This window comes from Zophobas morio, unplaced genomic scaffold (assembly GCF_036711695.1).
Source record: "Zophobas morio isolate AGI-343-1 ecotype UQ-CSIRO unplaced genomic scaffold, CSIRO_AGI_Zmor_V1 ptg000002l, whole genome shotgun sequence".
Lineage (NCBI taxonomy): Eukaryota > Metazoa > Arthropoda > Insecta > Coleoptera > Tenebrionidae > Zophobas > Zophobas morio.
Genome location: NW_026972107.1, coordinates 27407568 through 27430736, shown reverse-complemented (window position 1 = coordinate 27430736; position 23169 = coordinate 27407568). Strand labels below are relative to the sequence as shown.

The 23169-nt window shown below is 35.8% G+C and overlaps 1 protein-coding gene across 1 annotated transcript; it reads right to left on the bottom strand.

Moving 5' to 3' along the window:
• Positions 1-555: 555 nt before the first annotated feature.
• On the bottom strand, positions 556-22940 carry LOC135132362 (protein stoned-B-like). Its single transcript, XM_064060436.1, is given in 13 exon segments — positions 556-1863; positions 5719-6081; positions 6132-6298; positions 6352-6466; positions 6515-6980; positions 7028-7492; positions 7539-7708; positions 7756-9494; positions 9497-10617; positions 10669-10916; positions 10967-11306; positions 11356-12103; positions 22788-22940. Coding segments are annotated over 12 exon segments (6048 nt in total). The 5' UTR covers positions 12077-12103; positions 22788-22940; the 3' UTR covers positions 556-1730.
• Positions 22941-23169: the final 229 nt, after the last annotated feature.

Below are 23169 nucleotides of genomic sequence, written 5' to 3'. Positions count from 1 at the left end.
ATGCAAGTAATAAATTATTTTTTAGGAGGTACCGCACATATTGAAGGATTTGTTAGTTTAGTCGTAGGTTTTTAATCGCATTGAGTTGTTAGTGGATTTGTAGAAATAATTTAAATAGTTTCATGGGTTATTTTCGTAGATTTTAAGATTGAGGTAATAGACAATAATTACGTAGCATTTATGCATGTTTTATTTATGTAAGTTTACCCCTATATTTTATTTTGTGTTTTTCCTGGTATATAATTAATCATTTTTCTTCTATCATGTTTGTATTTTTTATTATTCAATATAAGTATTAAATGTTAGGAGCGTTTAATTATTACCTCTTCCTCCACATGCAATTTACCTCTTCCATTTCCAAGGAATTGGACCTACACCCAAATAAATAATTTGGGCACGGCAAATGACACGATGCGGCATTTGGAAAGAAAGCAGGTAGACTAGTGACTGGGAGTAAAACATTTTTAGACGAGAAAATTCTGACAGATCGATAACTGTAAATAGTAGATATCTTGGAAGTATGTACATATTTGACTAAAAATATTGGAATACCTATTATAAGCATTACAATTTATTTCACTTCATTTTTACATATATTGGATTTGAATATATATCGTTATAGATAAAACTAAAATCTAATGTACAATTTGTATGGGTCACAAATTCTTATTTTACAAGTAGTTATACATTATCTTAAGTACTAGTGACTAGATTTTGACTCGATGACTTGAGATTTCAATTCTCCAGTCAATAATGGGTAAACTAAAAAATTTAAAATCTTAAAGAAGAACTTAAAACTAGTCAACACACTTCTACTTGACTAAATTTAACAAATAATTTAACAGTACATAATAACAATTTTTTCGTAAAATAACAAATTTCTTACTTTTTGTCTAACGACACATTACTTATTATTACATTTTATGTACTCTTCTTTGGTGGGTCTAGCTGTATGTGCTTTTTCATAAAACACAGTTTAAAATATATAAATAATACATAACGTACCAATAACATCAATGATATGTTTAAACTGAAATCACGAAACATGTAGGGAACATTTAAGTACATTTATTACCATATATATATTTTATATATATAGTTAGCTAAACAGTATTGAAAAATAACACTACCGAGATAAGGAAACAACCATTTTGAACTAACAAACAAATTAATACTGCATGGAAAATTTACATTTAACACTAATCTATGTTTTCATATTGTCCCTCAAAGTGAATACGCTGATAATAGATTTTTTCGCATTTCTAAATATACATACGTACATAAAACAATAATCTATTCATTATCTAAAACTGAGGTCAATAAAATATAGATTTGTGGATATTTAAGCTTTACTAATTTATACCTACACTCATGGCCTACATTTATTACTCGCCGACACTTAACACCAGCTGCATATGTATAGTTATTAGTAATTTAAGATTCAGTTCGACCGTTGTATTATAGATAGGTAGGTGTTTTTAGGCACAGTACACATCGTCATTTAAACTCTTTTCAGTACCTATATATATATTTTTTCATTTGGTCACGTTTGTGTTTAAGTGACGACATTTAAATAGAACTCAGTGCACTTTCAACTTTAATGGTAGGTCTATGACAACAAGTAAAAGAATATAACTGAAAATAGATTTGTTTTAATAGATAGCTACCACTAACCACACAAAACTAACTCTGGAAGAAACAAGAATCTGTAAAAATTTAATAAATATTTTTTAATCGCTATCCGAACTTGAATCTTCTTCAGGAACAGGTGCTGGCTTCACCTCTTCTTTTGGCGTACTTTTAATAAATGTGGCGGCAGTATAAGCACTGGGACCTTCGCCCTCAGTGTGCTCAATACCAACTCTGCAAAGTTAAAGTTTGGTTTGAATTTAAATTCATGTGAAATAAAGTCTTGGACAACCGTGGTTTGGATTATGAAATGACATTACACGTTAATTACATAATCAAAATAATAAGAAAAAAGTGGCAATTCGTCCGATGGACTCGATTACTATACTTCCTTAGCTTACTCTCGGGAAGTTAAAATCATTCCGTTTGCGAGTATTTATGTTTTAAAAACGAGACTCTTTTTTAACGAGTGGAGTTTCTGCACAATTGCTAGTATACATATTAACGAATGCTTGCATGGAAACATCTTATCTTCGAACACATGCAAATTTATTTTCAAAAATTATGGAAATTCCAGACTGAAAAATGAAAATGCAGTAGGTAGTTGTATAATCCTGCAGCTAAGAGTTTCACAAAGTTTTGTCAAAAAGATTTAAATTGTTTTAACCAATAGTATGACCAGTACTAATAAAATTAATATAACTAACAATTAATAATAATAAGCAGGCTTTAATAAAAATAAAAACAGTATAAAAATTGCATTAATTTTTGTTTAGAGTAAATGACTGAAAACTACACTGCACTAGAAAGGTAAGGATTTCATGTTTGTATTGACCAGCAAGTGGACGTTAAAGTTATTTTAATTTATATTGTTACGAAATAAACCCATACGCCGCCCCGGTACGATGCGTATGGGTTCTAGTAAAGGAAGTATGGGTTTAAATAGAGGCCACCTTCGAGAACGAGTCAGTCTCAGTCAACAAGTGAAGTCCAGACAATGGGAGAAGTAGAGTGTAGTCAAATTCATTCCAGTCGGAATTATTGTGTACATAATCGCTGTGTGATTAGTCGTGTAAATTTGAATTACTAAGAAATAAATTGTTGAGTTTTACCCACGCCGATTTTTAATCACCGATTATCGTAACACTGGAAATTTGAGATTAATAACTGGTTTTACGACGACTTTCGGGCAGATTGGACAAGAATTATACCTATCGAGACTAGGGCTCAAACTGCAGCAGCAATGGAGGATCAAGATGAAAGACGAAAGAATGAATGCAAAAATAGAAATGATGGACGCAAAAATAGGCAAGCAAAAAGATGACCCACCACCAGCCTAACTGAGAAATTCCACATGAACATAGAAGCAATCAAGAATAAAACAACAGGAATTAAAGAACAAATGAAGAACATAGAAACAAATTTGTAGGTTATGGCAAAATGTCGGAGAAAATGTGATCTTAATGGACCAAAAAGTAAAACGGAAGTCGAGCATCAGCTAAAGGGTGAGTTTGAGAAATCAGTGCACGAATGTATGGTAGACGGAATGAACAATATGGAAGACCGAATGGAAAACAACATGGAAGAGCGAATGAAAACTATGGAAAGTTGAACGAAGATTAAAATGAAGAAAAAGTTAATGAAAAATGCAGAAACCACTGGCCCATGTAAGGACAGAACAATTCAATCACCTACCTATCATGGTCAGACGCCTTGGTCATCGTACAAGAAATTCTTGGGAAGAAGAACAGAAAGCTACAGCTTTGGTGATAGCTCTGCGAAGTGCAGCGCTAGAGATACTTGAAGCCTTATCTGATGAAGGTATAAGCAAATATAGTGCCTTAACTACCGCTCTAGAACTGCGATTTGGGGATGAACATCTAAAGTAATTTTCTGCCGCCCGTTTAAAGACAAGAACACAGAAAGTTGGAGAATCTCTACAAGAATTTGCAGCAGATGTCAAAACAATAGTAGGTACGTCTAGCATACTCCGAAGCACCACAGACTATTTAAGGGAGGCTTGCGACAGACCTTCGTAAATGACATTCGCGACGTTGAAATTAAGAAGGTCTTACAATGATGGTGATACCTTGATTCGTGCGCTGGAAGTGGAAGCAGAGTACAGTTTCTCAAGAAAATGCTACAAAGTCAACGTAGCGGAAACAGAGAAAAAAGAAAACAAGATAGAGAAGCTACTAGAAAAATTGTTACAGCAAATAGATGGCCTCTTTCGAAGACGGGAGAATGATGTGTCTCGTAGGCAAAAGTGTGGAATACTTTATGTGTGCGCCAGAGACACCTCAAACGTGATTATCGTGCTCGATTACCAGTTCCAAGAAAAAGTATACAACAATGACCTCACAGATCTCTAAAACGAACCAGTACTCTGAGGAATGGGTTCACTGGTGAGAATAAAGCCACCAGCGAAGTGAAAATAAAAAGTTTCACCAGAAGTAGTGGCTCAACTATACCGGGAAAGAGTTATGAAAATCCAGCAGCAATCACCATCGATGCTGGCGCTAAGGTATCAGCTGTACGTAAAGGACTCGTGAGAGCTGAAGATGTAGCCGACCATAGGCGAAGCGTCGGTAGAAATTTGTATTGGTCAGGTCAGGTCAAGTCTTATCGCTAGCATTGAAGATGACTTCATTTTGGTAATTGATTTGATTAGCGGCGATGGATTGACAACTGATCCAGTAAAGGAAGCCCTACGTCTTGGAAATAAAGAGTTCAAGCTGAATCAGTGTTGTACTGAAGCGAAATCTGCAAGATTGATCGCTTATCAGAACTGCAAACACTGCGACGAAGTTGAGCAGTCCAAAGCACAGGAAGACAACAGTCGTAGAAGATGAGGAATGGACTACAGCTCGGTGTAGAAAAGACCAGGAGTAAGACATGGATATTGGACCGCTCCTCAGATGGAAAGAAGATGGGGTAGAACGGCCAGGTTGGTCGAATATATTAAACGAGTCACCTTCTCTCAAGGCATTATGGGGTCAATGGGACTCCCTGAATATCCAGAACGGATGGCTTTAGGGAGCCTGGGAAAGTCCGGATGGAAGGTACGTCACTATGCAGTTGGTGGATCCGGCCATTAGAATCTACGAAGTACTTCGAGAAATGCATGATGGAGGTTCTGGTGCTCATTTTGGAATCAACAAGACGCCTATCCAAATTGTGCAAAATATGATGATTTATCATTGCATTAAAAGTTTTTAAATTTTTTATACAGGGCTACTTATAAAAATTAATGAATGAGTCAATTTATTTTATTGATTAAATCGGGAACTGCTCACTCCGTTGTCCCGAAAATGTTTAAATACAATATTGTTATCATTAGTATTACAATGCATCTATCCAAAGTGATATACAACGTGTCTTTGCAAAAATGTTGATGACGTCATCACAAAAGTTTGTTAAGGGAAACCTCATTTGGAATGTACGCCCAGCACGCTTCTTTACATTTACTTTAACGTTACATACACATCTTCACTTTAACTTATAAGGGTTCTTATGAAAAAATTAAATTCGAATTAATTCTGTTCTGTCGGAATAACTTTGGACCCATTTTTTTTTAAATGGTATGAAATATCGAAGATGGTTTTGAAACTGTATTTCTGGTTGCGTCTTAAATTTTTTAGGCGTGGAGCTTCTCGTGAATAACCCTGTATTTCCTTCGCTTACGGTGGGAAAGTAAACAGTAACTAGATGTCGATTTTATCACTTTGAGGTTGATTTAAAAAAAAATATGAAAAATCTACAAAGAAGTTCGTGATAACAACTCCAAACTGCTTCAGGTTCCCTTTTATTTGTGTCATTTAGTCCCATTTAAAATTTTCCAATCTTTCACAAACTAATTGAATTGTACTACAGACGTCTGAGTTGCAAATGAATATTCAGTTCAGATTTTACTTTACAGTGTACTTACTACTGAGTGAATGTATTTTTTTTGTCGCTTGGTTAAGGACCGATTTATGGCTCCCTATTACAAATAGTAATAGTAAGGGCTGCACCTAAACTTATTCATAATTTGAAATGAACATTTTACTGCCTGATTGATAATAAACTTTTAGTTTTACAAATTCTTACCTATACTCATGACGAGCCAGATATCGGACGTATTTTTCAGGAGGTTCATCACTATCGGAATTCTGTAGACTAACACTCCTGCAAGTTGTGTGACTGACTTGCGTTGCCGGCATTGTAAACTCCACATAACAATACTCTGCTAATTTGTCTGGCATTTGATCGTAGCTAGTTAAAGCCAATTTGCACACCATGTTATGCGTGGTGTAGGCTCCTTGACCCTCTTTAGGCAATCGAGGGCACCTCCACACAATAGCTCTATGTTGGTGCTCATATTTGGCTTGCCCTGAAGTCACCTCTATCAAACTTTCTTGGAGAGTATCAACAGTTCCTAGGATTCTTTCGATGCCTTTAATTTTTCCCGTCCTGAAACACTAATTATAACATACAAAGCACATCTACAAATAAATACCTACCTTCTATGTGCAGATTTCACAGATCCATATCTGAAATGCTTTTCAACTCTGAAGAGGTAGATCCAGCATTCTGGAATAGGAAAGCGGATCATTACATCTTCGCAAGGAATTTGACCTAGTTTTCTTGAAGCAAACCCAGGTACTAGTACGTCCGCCCGAAGTTCAACCTACAACACATGTTCAATAGATTTACTTATACAAACTGTAATGAAAAGGGTACCCTGTTTCCGGTGACACAAATTGTGGCTTTTAATTGCAAAGGCAGTTCTCGATTTTTAGGTGGCCGTACTCTAAACCGCATTAGTTCTATGTAGCAAGCGTCGGGAGGTTTAAATCTGCAAAACGAGAGTTAATTTTTAATCAATACGATTAAATGTACGTACTTAATAATGTGAGTATTATGCCATTCATCTTGTTGAACGCATGAATGAAACTCGACATCTTCTAATCGAATCCACTCCTCAGTTACAACAGGAATAATATCATGGCGTCCAACAACCTCTTTGCCCTGACGTCTCATGTCATTTACACCTAATTCTATATCTGGCATTCCAGTCAAAAATCCTAAGAAAAATAAACGCACACGCGCTATTTGCTTTTCCACATGTCCATCTGCATCTTGTTCTACGTAAAGCTCATCTACTAAAGTTATTTGGACTTCTTCCATTTTATAATGCAAAGCTCTATCTCTGTGTGCTTGCAGTCTGAATAAGGCTTCCTCGATGCAAAATGAGAATTGTTTTAAATCTTCGTAATTTAGAGATCCCAGCTTCATGAGTTGAGAAACCTGAGGCGCGTGTTCGACGGGTAGCCCTAATTTTTTTAAGTCACTACCAAATTCTTTAACACCTAGAAATTATTTATTAAGCGAATTTTTCTACGTAAGAATAACATACCTTGATAATCTCCCTGAATAGCGTAAGCTGCGAACTGACTTAACTTATTTGTAATTCTTTCAGCTTTCTTCACTTGACCTGGTCTCACACCTGGACGTTCCTTGTAAAAGATGTATTGCAATTTCACGGTAAAAATCTTCCCAAATTGATCGTACTGTTGTGCACCAATATCAGAAACGGAATAACAAGGTTGTAGTGGCAACTCTTGAAATGGATCTTTGTCAGACTGCTGATTGAAAAGTTGTAATAACACACAGTCGGCTTGATGTACGATTTTGACAAAAATTTTTTTCCAAAATCTTTGACCAGTTATTTTTTTCTTATTAGGTTGCCGAAGATGCATCTCCCAACCTTCCCCAGCATAGCTGATTCTTGGGAATGGTTCTAGTGGTTGTGATATATCTTCATCGTACAATGGCGTTGGAGGGGTTTCTTGGGAGTCAGTTCGTTTCATTTCTGAAGCAACTAAATATCAATTAAAAAATTGCAAAATGTAGACATTAATATTTACCAAGTGGTAGAGCTGGCTCGTGTTCAGCTGGCTCAGATTCATTCATATCACTTTGTTGGTCAAATGGATTAAATCTCGGTGACGTATCATTAAAGGCAGTTTGCAAGGGCGCTGGAGGCGGTGCAATTGTAGGTAACGCTCCTCCAGAATAATCCTCGCTGGTTTTTGGTCTAAAAGTAAACGTTACCTTTTGTAACAGCAACTCCAAAAAACTTACTTTATAAATACGGAAAAGTCTTTATCTTCGTCGGACTCCTGTGACGCTGCTTTACTAACTCTATTCGGTGTACTTTGAGGTACTCCTGGTGGTTCTTGCAAAGCTAAGAAAGCATCAAATGATTCCTCTGCCCCAAAACCTGTAGAAACATCCTGATTTGTAGTCGTCTCATTACCCCAAGCATCATTTGAAGTTGCAAAGGCGTCAAACGCACCATTTTTATTCTCATCCTTTACCGACTCAAACTTTTGAGTGAATGCATCAAATTCGTCGTCGGTTTTATCTGCTGTTCCAAAAGTATAATCTTGAGTCTCTTGTGTTTGTTGAACTGTGGTACCAAAGATATCGGTCGGTTGGTTGTCAACAGCATTTTGTAGAAAGACGTTATTATCCAGTGTTGCAGTATTTTGCTGAAACACCTCATTTTGGTTGCTGGGACTGATCTGTTTGTTAGAGGTGTCGTCGATTGTTGCAAATGGATTGAATGTTACACTGGACACTGAACCTTTACTTTGACTATCACTAGTGTCCATCTGCAGGTCGTTCTGTGAGGGTTCTGGAGATATGAAATTGTCTTGAATAATAGATTCTTGTACGGGTTCGGGGGTTCTCTTAACTTCCGGAATAGCCTCAGTTATAACTTGTTCCTCAGTTATATTTGTCGTTGCATTTTCTGGTTCAGGTTCTACGTTATCGAAAAGCAAATCAGTTGCTGTTTTTTCTTGTTTAGAAGGAGTATTATATAGATTCAAAATGTCAGCTTTTGTTGCCATTTTAGGAACCGCAGGAGCACTCTCAATCCCAAACATATCCAGCATCTCCTCGGGGGGTTCAGGCTGAGCTGTAGAAGCCGTTGGGGGTGGTGGTTTTGGAGGCGGTACTGGGTTATTTTGAACTGGCGGTTTAGTATAACTTGGTGGTTTCGGTCTTGGAGGTTTGGGTCTTATTGGTTTAGCATTCTGAACATTCTCTTGAGGTTCGGGTGGATTTTGATTAATATCACATGCATTATCTTGATTTAGAGATAATAAATCTTCTGTGCTATTTTCTACAATACTCTTATTATTACTAGAGCCAACATCTAATAAATCACCAAAATTAGGTTCTGGTGTTGGACTAGGTGAATGCAAGTCTCTTATAGAGACGGGACTCGGGGTTCTTGTTGGAGGAATTCTATCCAACAGATGCGAACTGGTTGCATCCATTGCCCCCATCACAGACATAAGTAAGTCTTGAGTTTCTTTAGAAGGGGGAGGTCTAGGAGGAGGCGGTCTTGCTGGTCCACTTCCATTTGCAACAGTATTGGTAAACTTTAAATCTAAATCTGTCGGCTTTTGGGGAGCGATGTCGACAATATCTGTCAGCAAGTCTTGTTGATTATGGTTAGTTGTGAAAAAATCTTGACTAGCTGCAGGTGTTGTCGTTGTCGTCGAAAAAGCATCCTGATTATTGCTAGGTTCTACTTCAACAAATGCATTAATCTGATAAGGAGCTGCTGCAATTCCAGACGATTCCAATTCGATGGGTTCGAAAACGAAAGGATTTGATGCATTTGCAGCAACATTAGACTCATGTTGTGTAAGAAATGGATTGTCGTTACCTGCAAATTGTGCAGGATAGTCAGCTTCATCGCCCATGAGGAATGGATTTGAAACGGCGGAATGTGGAGAAGTGTATTCATCTTCATTAAAGAGGAATGGATTTACTCCCTTAACGTCCATCTTGATAGAGAAATAAATTACACTAATTCTGATTCCAAAAGTTTCAATTCTGCTTTGCCTGGCACTATATTATTGGCTATGCTTGTATCAAAAGGATCAGTATCGTCCGTATTGTCGAAACTGTTAACTTTTTCAACGGTGGGGTTCAAAGGTTGGTGGCTTACAGCAGCATCACCAAAGTCATCCAATAAATCAACAGACTCAACTTTCTTATCAAAACTGCGAGGATCAAAATCTTGGTCAACAGAAGATTGATCACTGGAATGTATTAATTCAGTCTCTAGTAATTTAAGCTCAGTTTTTCCAGGAACAATATTTGTAGCTATCGAAGTATCAAATGGATCAGTATAGGAGATATCATTAAAATCGATTGACTTTTTCGCTGATGGTGTTAAAACCTTCACAGAAACATCATGATCAACAGCAAGTAAGTCAATTTGTTTTTCTTCTTTAACTTGTTTATTTTGAGTATTGACGATTTCTTTTATTGACTGCACCACTTGTTCTCTTTTAACTTTTTCTTCATTCCTTGGGTCAAAATCTTGATCAGAAATACTTAAACGACGTTCAGTTGCAGGATCAAAAAGTTCGGTTTCAATTAACTTTAGTTCGGTTTTACCTGGACCAATATTATTCACAAATGATGTGTCAAATGGATCCACTTTTAAATTATCGTCGTTTGGAAAGAATTCTTCAGGGATAGAACTTTTCCGCACGTAAAATGGCGTTAAAGGCTTTGAAACTTTATTTATATTTTCTTCGGTTCCATCTAGTAAATCGCTCTGTGGTGATGGCAAATCAAATGACACAGTTTTACTAGTGCTTATAATTAAAACATCTGGACGTGAAAGTGTTGGTTCTTTAGATTCTTCACCACGAGGGTCAAATTCATCATCATTTAAACGAGGTTCTTCCGCTCGTATATCACCAAGTAGTTCTTTTTCTAAAAATTTTAATTCAGTTTGACCTGGTAGTTTTGCAGTTTCTACTATTGAAGTATCAAATGGATCGCAATATTCTATATAGTTTTCATCAATCTGTTCTGATGGTTTTAAAGGTTTATCACTTAAGTTTGATAAATCTGTGTTGCTTCCTCCTAATAGGTCCCTGTGTATTGGTTTGATTAAATTAAGATCGGTTTCTACAAATTGAAATTAATAAACAGTAAATTTATTTTAGGTATTATAGTGACCTGATACTCTGTCCAAAGACGAAATGGATTCTCGTTGACCTGCAGGATCAGTAACTTTTATACTGACTTTACTGATTATCTGTGACAGCTTATCGTCACCAGGTGAATCAAAAACAAATTCGCTTTCTTCTTTTAGAATCTCATTTTCTATAACTTTTAGTTCCGCCTTACCTGGCAGAATATTTTCTGCGAAACTTGTATCGAAAGGATCCTCTTCTATGACAACGTCTTGCGGTGACTGTGATTTTCTAACAACAAAATTGGTAATTTTGCAGTTACAAATAATCATTTTACTTACTCTTCGTTAAAAGCAGCCCAGTGTTCTTCTGCTTTTGGAGAAGTGTTATTTTGTGCACTTTGTGGTATTGGGGTGACAACAGCAACTGGCGATTTGGTTAAGCTTTCAGCGGCTAATTTTTCAAATTCCTCGTCGTCTTCGTCTGGAGGCAGGCTTTTAGAAATAACATCAAATTCATTGGCAATGGTATTCTCCTTATGATCGGAAGTTGTAGTTTCAATGGGAGTTTGAGGTGCAGTTCTTTGATGTAAATTCTTGCTTAAATCGATTGGTTCCTTTGCTAATGGAATTGGAGTATCATCATCTAAAAGTGTTTTTGGAGCTTCTACAGACGAACTTCCTAAAAATATAGTTACAAATCAATGTTAAAGAAAACGTTGAGAACTTACCTTGAGCAGCGTTCGCTATTGAATTAGCGTTATCATCAAAACTACCTAGAAGTAAATCTTTTTCTTTAAGAACTTGTCTTCTGCTCGATGGAGGTCTTGGAGTTGCACAAGTGGGAATCTGTACACGTCCTGTTAATACCTCAACGGCCGCGCCAATTGGTACTAACTTTTTGCCTTTTCTCTCAACGGCTGGTCCAAGAATGGCACGTTCAGCTATGGAAGTATCAAATGGATCATCACCAGTGGTTTCTTCAGTCGGTGATTCCGGTATGTAAGCTAATTTAACTTCCCCCGATGCAATAGCATCTATATATGCTGTGTCGAAAATATCATCCTCTTCCTCTTCCTCTGAATCAGATTCCGAAATTTGGACTATACCAATATCAGCGTCAGTAGGTTTTTCTGTTTCCTTGATGTCTGGTTTTTCGGTTTCAGCCTGTTCTTGCTTTTTAATTTCACTCGGTGGTGGCACTCGTTGGAAAAACGATGTGCTTTTGATTCGATCTAAATCACCCTGAGTCTTTTTTAGTACGTCATCAACACCGGATGTAAGTGCAAGAAACTTTTTCCACTCTTCGTTCTGGCCAATGGCAGTTGATGATTCGTCTTGATGTTCACGTCGATAAGCTTCTAGTTCCTCAGGTTTAAATAACTCTTCTTCTTTATGTTTGGATTTTTTGCCCTTTTTCTTCTTTTTCAGGCCTTTTGTTATTTTGTGCATTATCTAGTTTAAGTTTCATCGAGGCTTCTGAAAAACATGTTATTGTGTAAAATTTATGTATTCCAGTATACAAGTAGTTTTTCACAAAGGTAAAAAAATTGGTCGAAGATTATTTCGACAGAACTTTCCTCACCCATAAAGTACACTACAGTTTTAACTTAATGCATGGGCGACTAGTATAAAGATTATGGCCTGTCCAAGAGGTACCATACGTGTTGCCATCTATTAATAATTACACTTAATAATTTAGCAAAATTTTAATTTGACTTGACATTATGAGACGTGTAATGGTGGTTTGTTTCGCTATGAATGCCTTTGTGCCTTTCAAAAAGTGTTAATAATAATTCTTTTGTCGTTTTTGAATTATTAATAGATGGCAGCACGTATAGTACCTCTTGGACAGGCCATAATCTTTATACTAGTCGACCATGCTTAATGTAAGTCTGGTTATTACCAGTGGTGAATAAACAAAATGTCAAATTTGTTCGAACGCCCATGATTTGAACATACATTTACAATAGAGGAAATTATCGTGTACTTTTAAAATGTTCAACTGTGTATCAAATACAGCATTTTCGAAAAATTGAAAGCTTTGATTTTGCGAATTTAATTTTTTGACAACCATTATAATAAAGATTTGTGTGTAATGTTTAAGCAAGTGAAGGTAAGATACGTGCTAGGCGCTTGTGTAAAATGAGATTTTCTATTACAAAATTTTGTTATGACGTTATCAATATTTTTGCAAGGACACGGATTTCAATTTGGATAGATGCAGTGTAATATTAATAATAAAAGTATTGTATTCCCAAATTTTCTGGAAAATGGAGTGAGTCATCTTGAATCTTGATTTATAATCAATAAAATAACCAAACAATTTAATCACGTCTAACGTGTGTAAAAGCAGAAGTATAACTGAAGGTAGAATGAACTGAAAATCATTTATACATACTTAGTATGTATTATCAGCACCGGCTTAGTACTATCGGGGATACGGAAAACTGGACAGAGGTGTGATTCAATTGTCAAAATGTCTAAACCAGATCTTAGCTACTCATAACAAAACTTTTAAGATTTAATATATTTTTCATTTTGACACTGTGATAAAATCGAAGTTTTATTAAATTTGTTTCAATTACATTAACTTGCAGCAATGAGTATTTTACAATAAGTGATTCTAGCTCAAGAAATATGAGAACAACTAAGCGGTAAAGTGATCCGAATAATACCAAAAACAGAGTAACACAACGAAAGTGAAAAACAAAACTCGTATAATTTAACCAAAAATAAATTGATGGCAGTTTTAACACTGCCCGCGCAATTACTAATTACAGTTGCTTTGGCAGCATTGGTAAAAGGATTCTCTCTGATTACATCAAGCAAATAAGCCGTCGTCGTCAGGTGTGGAAACATCGACGATCTTCCAGATTCTGCTCTCGAGTCCATTTCTACACGATCAAATTCACCGTGCTATTTGGAAACCCCATAGTCACCGAGAGTTGCCGCTGTGATCCCGCTTTGAATAAGAACTATTACTCGAGATTTATTTAATGTTGATACAGCTGACATGTTGCACAAATTGATATATGTCAAAGTTAATTTGACAATTTTTTTTTAAATATCAATCATAATGACAGTAAAGGTGAATTTATATTAAGACTTATGACAAGAACAGACTGCCCAGCATTCCATTTCCCTTATAGTACTCCAAATTTAAGACGAATAGCGATAACACTTGTCGAGATTGTATACGTGAGAGTGAATCAGAGAAACTAAACAAAAAAATATTTTCTACTATGTAATTGCAATAACCACATCACAAGGGCGATGGTCCAGATTTTTATTTTGCTCTGATTTCCGCTTATTAAATAAAACATTGCATTTTATTTTGATTTTCTATGTTGTAATTCACATTTGGTTAATTATACGTCCTTAGCTTAGCTTGATAAACAAACAAACGTGAAAGTGTTTATGTTTATACATTGGAAGAATGTCACGTAGAAATTAGTTTTATTTGAATAAGTTCGTCGCCTCAAAACAGATTAAAATTATTAAGTAAGCTACAATCTAATAAAATGTTGTGAATATTATTATTATATAAAGACGTCCGTATTCGTCACATTTTCGGGAAAATGGGGTGACTCGTTCTTAATTTGACCAATAAAAAATTTGTTATGAGGTCATCAACATGGATAACACTAGTCACAGTACAAAATTAAAGTATTACCAATGCAAGGAAAAAAGTAAAAGACCAAGGTGCTTATTCTCGAGCGTTCGAGTCGTGACGACTCATCTCGAATGATTTTGACAGTTTCGTATTCTGGACACCGTTCGACTGTGCGAGTTGGGTGTGAATCAAGATTCGTAAAGTATATACTTTACGAATCTTGGGTGTGAATAACAATTCGGCGTTCGAATCGAGTGTGAGTCGAGCCACCGGTGAGTCGTATACGTCTTCACTCGAACGGTTCGAGAATAAAGTCAAACGGCTTCGCCGCAGGTCGCCCTCTCCCCGAAATAGCCACTGCGCCACGGAGACTTCTATCCCGTGTTGGTAATATAACGTTATTATACTTTGCAAATGTTTTTGCGAAAATTTGAACGTTTAGCAAAAAAAAAAAAAACTGAAAGGGATTCGTACGCTACAAATACAAGAGTTTATTGCTGTATAACATTTAAATCATTTTAAAATACAGTTCACTGAAATTACGTCATCAAATTGTTGGGAGGGATGACTAGCCAAATTTTGGTTGACATTTAACCATCTACATGATATTTCTAATATACATACAAAATTTGACAACAATCAGTCCAGCAGTTTCAGAGATTATGTGTCCAATAAAAATGGATACAGACACCAGACAGACAGACGAAAACGACAGACTACTTTTTTCATACTGTAGGGGTCATGAAACGTCCAGCAAACATAAAAGCGGTGATTCGTCCGATGGACAAGATTACTATACTTCCTTAGCTTACGCTCAGGAACTAAAAATCAGATTAGCCTTGCATCTTGAAAATAAATGAAGTTTAAAATTAAAAAAAAAAATCAGAAAAGAGAGCCTGGGTATTTTTAAGTATAGCCCAAATTTCAAGAAGTACCAACTAACCGTTCCCAAGATATTCAACTGCTTCCATACTTTTTGGCAACTTGTATATAAAGTTAGGACAAATAATAAAAATGTGTATTTTAGTTAAACATTTAATCTAGATAGTAAGTACATTATGTATGTAGTATGTATGTACTTTTAGTTGTATAGTGTAAACTGTTTTTGGCAATAAACTAAAGTCCTGATTAGAAACATACTACCATCTATGGTGGTTCTGGTCACCAGCATCAAGGAAGTACTTCGAGAGATGCACAAAGGCAGTTCTGGTGCTCATTTTGGAATCAACAAAACGATTTCTAAAGTAGGGAGAAATTTTACTGGATCCGTTGTAGCGAAGACATCGAGGCTGGCGCAAGAAATGTACGACCTGTGCGGGGGTCAAGGGACCAAGGACTATGGCGAGAAGGCCGATACAACAATACAACGTCGGTTGGTATTTGGTAAAAATTGCAGGGGATATAGCAGGTCCTTTTCAGGTGACCGAAGACAAGAATAAATACATAATGGTCGTCAGAGATTACTTTAGCAAATGGACCGAAGCTAATGCCATACAGAACGATAGTTGCAAAAATGCTGATCAGCAGCTTTGGGGTCTCAGTAGAAATGCATCGGACCAAGGCAGAAACTTCGAGTCAAACCTATTCCAAAGGGTTACTGAAGTACTAGGGAAAACACGGTCTAGGCCGTTACACCCGTAGTCAGGTGGAATGGTAGAACGGTTCAGTCGTGCCATGGAAAAACATCTTTCGAAAGTGGTGGCCGAGCATCAGAAAGATTAGGATCGACACCTTCCACTGTTCTTATTGGCTTATCGATCAGCTGTCCATGACACGACGGGCAAGACACCGGCGCGGATAGTTTTTGGGAGAGAACTTTGTCTATCTTGTAACATCCTGTTCGCCTATCCGAGTGAAGAACCAAAGGAGGTCATAGATTACGTCGATGACTTGAAGCGGAAGCTGCTGAGCGTTCACGAAATGGTGCGTCACTAGATCCGGGTGGCGACTGACAGAATGAAAACACGCTACGCCCTTAAGTGTAACTCAATAGGATTCCAGGCAGGGAATTTGAAGGAAAGGTCGTTGCCCGAAGTTGTCACCAGACTGTCGTGACGAGGATCAACGGTATGGTTTATAGAATTTGACGAGAGCCGACGACGAAAATGAAGCTTGTTCATTTAGACCGCCTCGTGAAGGACAACAGTGACACCTATGACGTTTCTGATCGGGACGAGCAGAATTAAGGACGTCCCGATACGACGCTTATGGGTTTTCAGTATGTACGCCGCGGTAACTCATCATCGGTGACGGCGGCGCTTGAATAAAGCAAGCCTGGAAGCGGTCCGCCGGAAGTACCGGGAAGTTTCGATGGTGGACTCCAGAACAACTTCGGGAGCGGCATTCGCGCAGGCTAGTCTAGTCTGATCTAGTAGTACGAGTTAAGTTGATTCAGAATTATTCGCTGACATATTTAACATTAGAATAACCATCTAGCATTTGCAAAGACATTTACGGCGAAGAGTAATATGTTTGAAATGGAAAGCTCAAAAATGTTCAAAATACAAACACAGTCTACTTCCTTTAAAATTGGTTCTTTTATCTCTGGAAGTGCCTACTTCTGATTTTTAGAACGGAAATAGACAAATTATCTTAAAAATTGTGTAATACAAAGAACAGGACTATAGAGGACTATGACAGTAGAGGAAGAAAGAAAGGTGTGTAAGGGTAGGGGGTACTCAGCTGTTACTGCCGACCCTGTAGGGCACCATCTCGGTGGGATGATAAATATACGAGAAACGCCATGGCGGTAGAATAAGAGGAAGGAAGATAGTTTGAAAAAACGCGTTTTCGACTGGGATCATAAATGGCTTTTCTAGCTCCTCCGCGAAACTAGTTGTTCCAGTGGCGTGCTTGAAAAGACTTGTCGAGGCATACGATACAAAAATTAGCATTAGCAAAATTGATGAAATACATACGTAGTTAATCAATGTCAATGGTAAGGGTCATGAATGGGTAAGGGTCAAATTCTTTTACTATTTGCTACCTGCGAATACATTCAACCTTTGATCCTCTGTCAATAACCCACCCCTCCCGATGTAGTACGGAAAGGGTCATAAATGATTCTTGCCTGAAGCTATTTTGGCGGCGTTTCTTTAACATTGGTTAAATGAGGCATGCTCCCTCCTGTCATCCTATCCCTACGATAAACACTATACTATACATGTACGGCAACACTGGAAATATAAGTTCGCTCAACATGTCTATATACACAGGGTTATTCACGAAAGATACTAAGCTTGCAAACTTTAAAATGCAATCCGTAACACATTTTCAAAAGTAGCTTTGATCTTCGTTCCTAAATTTAATTAATATAACACATAGTCATTGTTTTAGAAATTTTGACACAAAAGTCAATTTTTAGAGTATATGACATTAAAAAGTAATCATTGCTGATTTAATGTGTGGAAGTGAGGAAACATGTCACAGCACTGTGGGGAATTCGAAGCCACGTCTTACTGCTTACCAGACGGGTGCCTCAACAACTGCACTATCAGGGTTGTTATAATTTCTCCTCACCCTTCACGTATTATTGTGCGGCCACAAATGTAATACATCTTCAAAATACTGACCTCTTGTAATTTAGAAGTTGTTAAAAATGACCTCCTGAGTCATTTTTGTCTCTGAAATGATAGATTTACACGCATTCCCTATATTATTTTTCAAATGTTCAATACTATCAACTGGAGTTTGATTCACCTGCTCTTTAACTGCGCCCCATAGAAAAAATCCAAGGGCGTAAGGCCTGGACTTCGCAGTGGCAAAGGATTGAGGGAATCTCTTCCTATCCACTTACTAGGTAAAATCATATCAAAGTAATCCCGAACGATTCTATGATGACACGGCCCACCGTCCTGTTGAAACCACAAATTGGTTCTAGTTTCTAAATCCACATTTTCTAGTAGCAGTGTTAAAGCAGTTCAAAAAAAAATGCAAGTATCTAATTCCTGTTAACTTGTTCAGAAAAAAATTAGAACCAACAATCTGATTTCCTACTGTTCCACACCAAACATTCGTTGAGTACACAGTTTGCAAATGCTCTTCGCGAATCCATCCAGGGTTTTCTAGCGCACAGCGCATAGCTAGTAATGCAGACTGTACCTACTTGTTAACACCACCCTTATTAGAAAATGCAGTCTCATCGAGAAAAGAACATTGTTATAAAAATTTTGATTCACATTTTGTTTTTATTGCCTTTAATCATTCTGCTTACTGAAGATTGAATAATACCAATTGCTCTTGAGATTTCGTTTCTATACAGCAAGTTCATATTTTGGGCTCGTAGCTGTTCTGTCTCGTTTTCTTTTCAAAGGTGCCCAATTTTCTCTTAAAATACTCTTAAACCTTTTGAAAATAGTATTCTCCGGAGCTCGTCTACCCAGAAAATGTTCTCTACATAAACGTGCAGTCCGTAAAGCATTTTCCTGCATTCACCATAAATCAGTGTCAAATCCACTTTTCTCATCATTTGAATACATTTTGAAAAATTTAATTTTACCAAGTCAAATTGAGAAAAGCGGTATCGTGGATTACTATATAATATTGTTACGTTGTTAGGGTATTAAAATCGGTGTGGGTAAAACTCAACAATTTTTTTGATTATTTATGATTTAGTTATTTCATGTTAGGTTTATTTTACACCAAAAAGTCCTAGCCACTTAGAATATAAGCTCATTCTACGGTATGGTCCCAATTTATTGTTTAAACATCTATTTGTACTATCCTTATTACCACAGTGAGGGATTGTAATATTTTACCTCTCTGCCTCTTTCTTTTTTAGTTTTAATTGTAATTACTGTTCATAGTACTTAGTATCTTTAATAATATTAGTAGGAGTACTTACTTGGGATAAATAAAATTTCTTTGTTGATGAGTAGATTCTACTATTCTATGCAAAATGCATAGTGCATGTATATTATTTTTTTCTTTTTTTTTGCATGTTTCGCAAAAACGCGCATATTTCCATGTTTTCCGTAAAAAAATAATACAGTATAGGAATACTTTCTACAGACTGTACCTACCTGCGGTTACTGCGGTCACCACTTCAACACCTTTTAACAGTTTGAATTGTTATCTTATTTCATGCAATCTTTCGAAATTATACATTTTCTTTTTTTGTATGACACCGAAAAAATAAGCAACTGTATTCAGGTGAAATAAGTAATAGTTTAAATTGTAAAATATCTAAGGGGATTTAATTTTAAGCTTTAATTCTTTTTAAAATTAGCAGTGAAGTACATGTCGTCGTGGATTCGAAGGGGGAAAGGGGATTTTATGCTGATTTTGTGTTATGTTTTATGTGTTTTATGACTTTAATTTTGAAACGTTTATACTCGGACGACATGTATGCCGAACAACATTTTCTGTTTTCGACCATATTTAACATGTGTTTATGTATATATGTGATGGAGGAATTCGATTCACGACGTAGTCTTAATTCATTAATTTTGGGTAATTAAATACGGGTGGCGAGAGCGGAGCTCGGCCCAAGTCCAGATTGATAATTTTTCTTTCATTCATATGACTGTTTATTCGCAATACCGGATTCCGCCAACGTAAGATATTCGGAAGATGTCCTGCTGGGAGAGGAAACTTTGCTAGGGGTAGCCAGCTTTGTTTGTCACGCGAGGGATGGAGTATAGTTGCGGAATACAACTTGAAATAGCTGACGCAGGCGCCAGCAAACACAGTAGGCATAGCGGAGGCATGTGGGAACACCGAAGCATGGTTGTATGTAGCTGTGGTTAGTGCGAAGAGACAGTCAAAGACAGGGTCTGAAACCATTAGCTTTACACGTTCCACGTTTCTTTAATTGTTGAATTAAATCGTTTCTTTGTCTTCTGAATACAAAAAAAAAAAACTGCCAACACGCCACCACAATAATGTGTACACTGCCATCCATTCATTTTAGATAAAATGGTACAAACTAGAGAATTATGTACATTTAACATGCTGTGTTTATGTGAACGAAATTTGTAATCTGGAATTTGAAAAGATCGAGTAAATTTGATAATTGAAAAAATGCAGCCCTTTGAAAGAAATTAATAATTTTTTTCACGTTATATTTTTGTGTCGTAAAATCAAGGTAACTTTTCCACCTTTCCGACCCACCATGTGCATTAGAAGGCATTCCACCATTTGAAAACACAACGTAGGATCCCATCTTGTTGACGATCACCGTTCACAGCCACCTTTCAAATTTTCGCAGGTTTATTTTTAATTAAATTTTTTTCACATGTCAGTTTAAGGCGGACTTCCGTAACATACATTATTCATTATATAATGCAAGGGCAGTTTTTAAACAGTTTATTATCATATATTTCCTAAATTTTCTTGAAATTTTTGGATCACGTATTTAAAAAAAACAATATTTCAATTATTTCTAGAAATTTTGGAACGCGGTTTCTGCCACTGCTTACAGTTTATAAAACTGTAAAATCGTACAGGATATATTTTCGACTTTATTTGTTAAAACTGAAATAAAATAAAAACAAGTGTCTAGTAACTTCTACGACGGAAGCTTTTTTATATCTCGTTTCTAACAAAAAAGTCGACAGTATATGTGGTACTATTTCTGGAGTTTTGTAATCTGAAAACAGTGTTGGAAACCGCTTTCCGAAATTTCCATAAATAATTGAGATAGGTATTGATTTTTAAAGATACCTTTTCCAAAAATCTCACTCAAATTAAAAAAAAGAGGGTGATCACAAACTGTTTTAAACAAAGCTTCCCTTGCGTTATATACAGAAAGTTGTGCACAGATTATATTTAAAATTTCACAATCATAAGTCTGAGTTAATAATTGAGATATTACATTCTGAAAATCTATCAAAAATTCCATGCAGAAAACTTAGCGACTGGCCGTCACGACTAATATTTTTATGATCAGGTAAAAGTGGGATTGGTATGTAGGTACTTGGCAAAAGAGATGAAATAAATTATTTATTCTTTTGTATGTAAGCGTCTCATAAAACAGTGTCAATATTCAAAAAATGCCGAAAGAAGAAAATGTATTCCCTGATTTGGCAGGATTAAAGATAATCCAGAACTAATTTGCATTGACGAAAAAAGATGATAAGTTACAAAATCAATTAATAATTTATATAATTTAACATTTTTTGCACCAAATTTATATAAAAAATATTTCTTTGTTTTTTTGTAAAAATATGCAGTGTTTTAAGTATCAGTCGTAATGAAAGTAATATTTTTTTCACTTAAAATCGCAATGAATGTTGAAAACCATGCATTATGTAAAAAAAGTATGCATATTTCAGGAAAATTTCGGAATTCTATCCAGATTCTACTAATGAGTTACGGTAATATTAACTAAGTAATTGGATCTTTGTAACTGATTCTAAAAGTTAGCTTTTTACTTTGTTAATAAAGTTTAAAAATTATTTTTATATAAGTAGGTACCTTCCCACGATGCGAAAACCCTGTTCTCAGTAAAAACGTTGAACAAACAATAAAAGTCTGTAGTGTAGAGTTTAGATAGCTTATATAGCATAACAAAAAGTATGCTGTTTATATTATTAAAATGTTTGAGAATTATCAGTAACCAATTAAATGAAATGAATATAACGGCTGTACATATTTAATAAACTGATATAAGTATCTGGACTCTGGAGGATTTTTTAAATCGCTCAGTATTTTATCAAATTTAAAATACCTAATTTTAAGTATAAAAACTGATGATTAATGGTGTTCACAATAGATATGCTATTTATTTATTTTAAGTACGAAACAAACATTTATGACGAAAGATATGTAGAAAAAGATAGCTCCACTTGTGAGTTTCTATTTTTTATATGTCAAATTGAAAATTTCTGAAAGTGAATATGCTTATTACCGTACCACTTCATTCATTTTCAAGGCATTTTTCTTACACTCACAGATATAAGTTTTTGTACTACCGAATACAACGTTTATAGTGACAACTGAGGCTACTGCCTTTACGAAAAATGTCGACAACCAATATATGTTTTATTATAAAAAGTAATAATGTATTTTTGTTTTAGTTATTAAAAAAAACTTGTTAGGCCTACCTGGAGAAAAAGGAACATATTACTTGTAATTTTCATGGTCTATTTTGAATGAAAATGTAAGAAACTGGAAACGCACCCATGGTAAATACAATCAGTAGCACAGTTGGCCAAATACTATGTTCTGAGTCATATAGTGAGCGTCGCGACGGAAAGGACCGAGACGATATTGATTTGGTAACTAAAATACGTCATACACCTACACAATCGCGATATACGATGGCTATATGATAAAAAAAAAGTACCATGCGGAGTGGATTATACTTTTTTCAAAGCAATTCTTTAAAATTTCGAAATTGATTTTATAGTACATATGCAAATTGAATGTCAGCGGTCTAAAAATACCTTATTGTTTTTAGTTGCAGAAAATAATCCTAATTGAAAAAGTGTATTCTTTTAAGAAACAACGCTTACAGTTTTTCTCACTAATTATTATTATTATAAATATTTCGCTTTCGCACTTACAAAAATTTTCTTTTTAAGTGCAAAATTGGTTCGTACTTACGTTTTAGGCCTCATATCACACTGAGTATGTCAAATGTAAACGGCACAATAATTTAACAGTTACATGGTTTAACACAACACAGGAAATACGAATTTTCTTTGTAATTAAAATTTTTTTACTTTCAGACGGTTTTCTAAAGGGCAATGGCGTTAACTAGATGGATCTAGGCAACCAGTATTGATTATGCGCAGAAATGATGGCAGTATTCATTCTGTTTACACTTGCATTTTGGTTAAGTGAAACAAAACTGAAGTCTATAATTTTCGACAAATATTTACATTCGCGAAAAATCATTTTCTAAGAAATGGTGTACAAACATTTTGGTACATAAAACTGCTAACTGGTTACTTGAAGAGAATTGCGCAGATTCGAATCTTGGAAA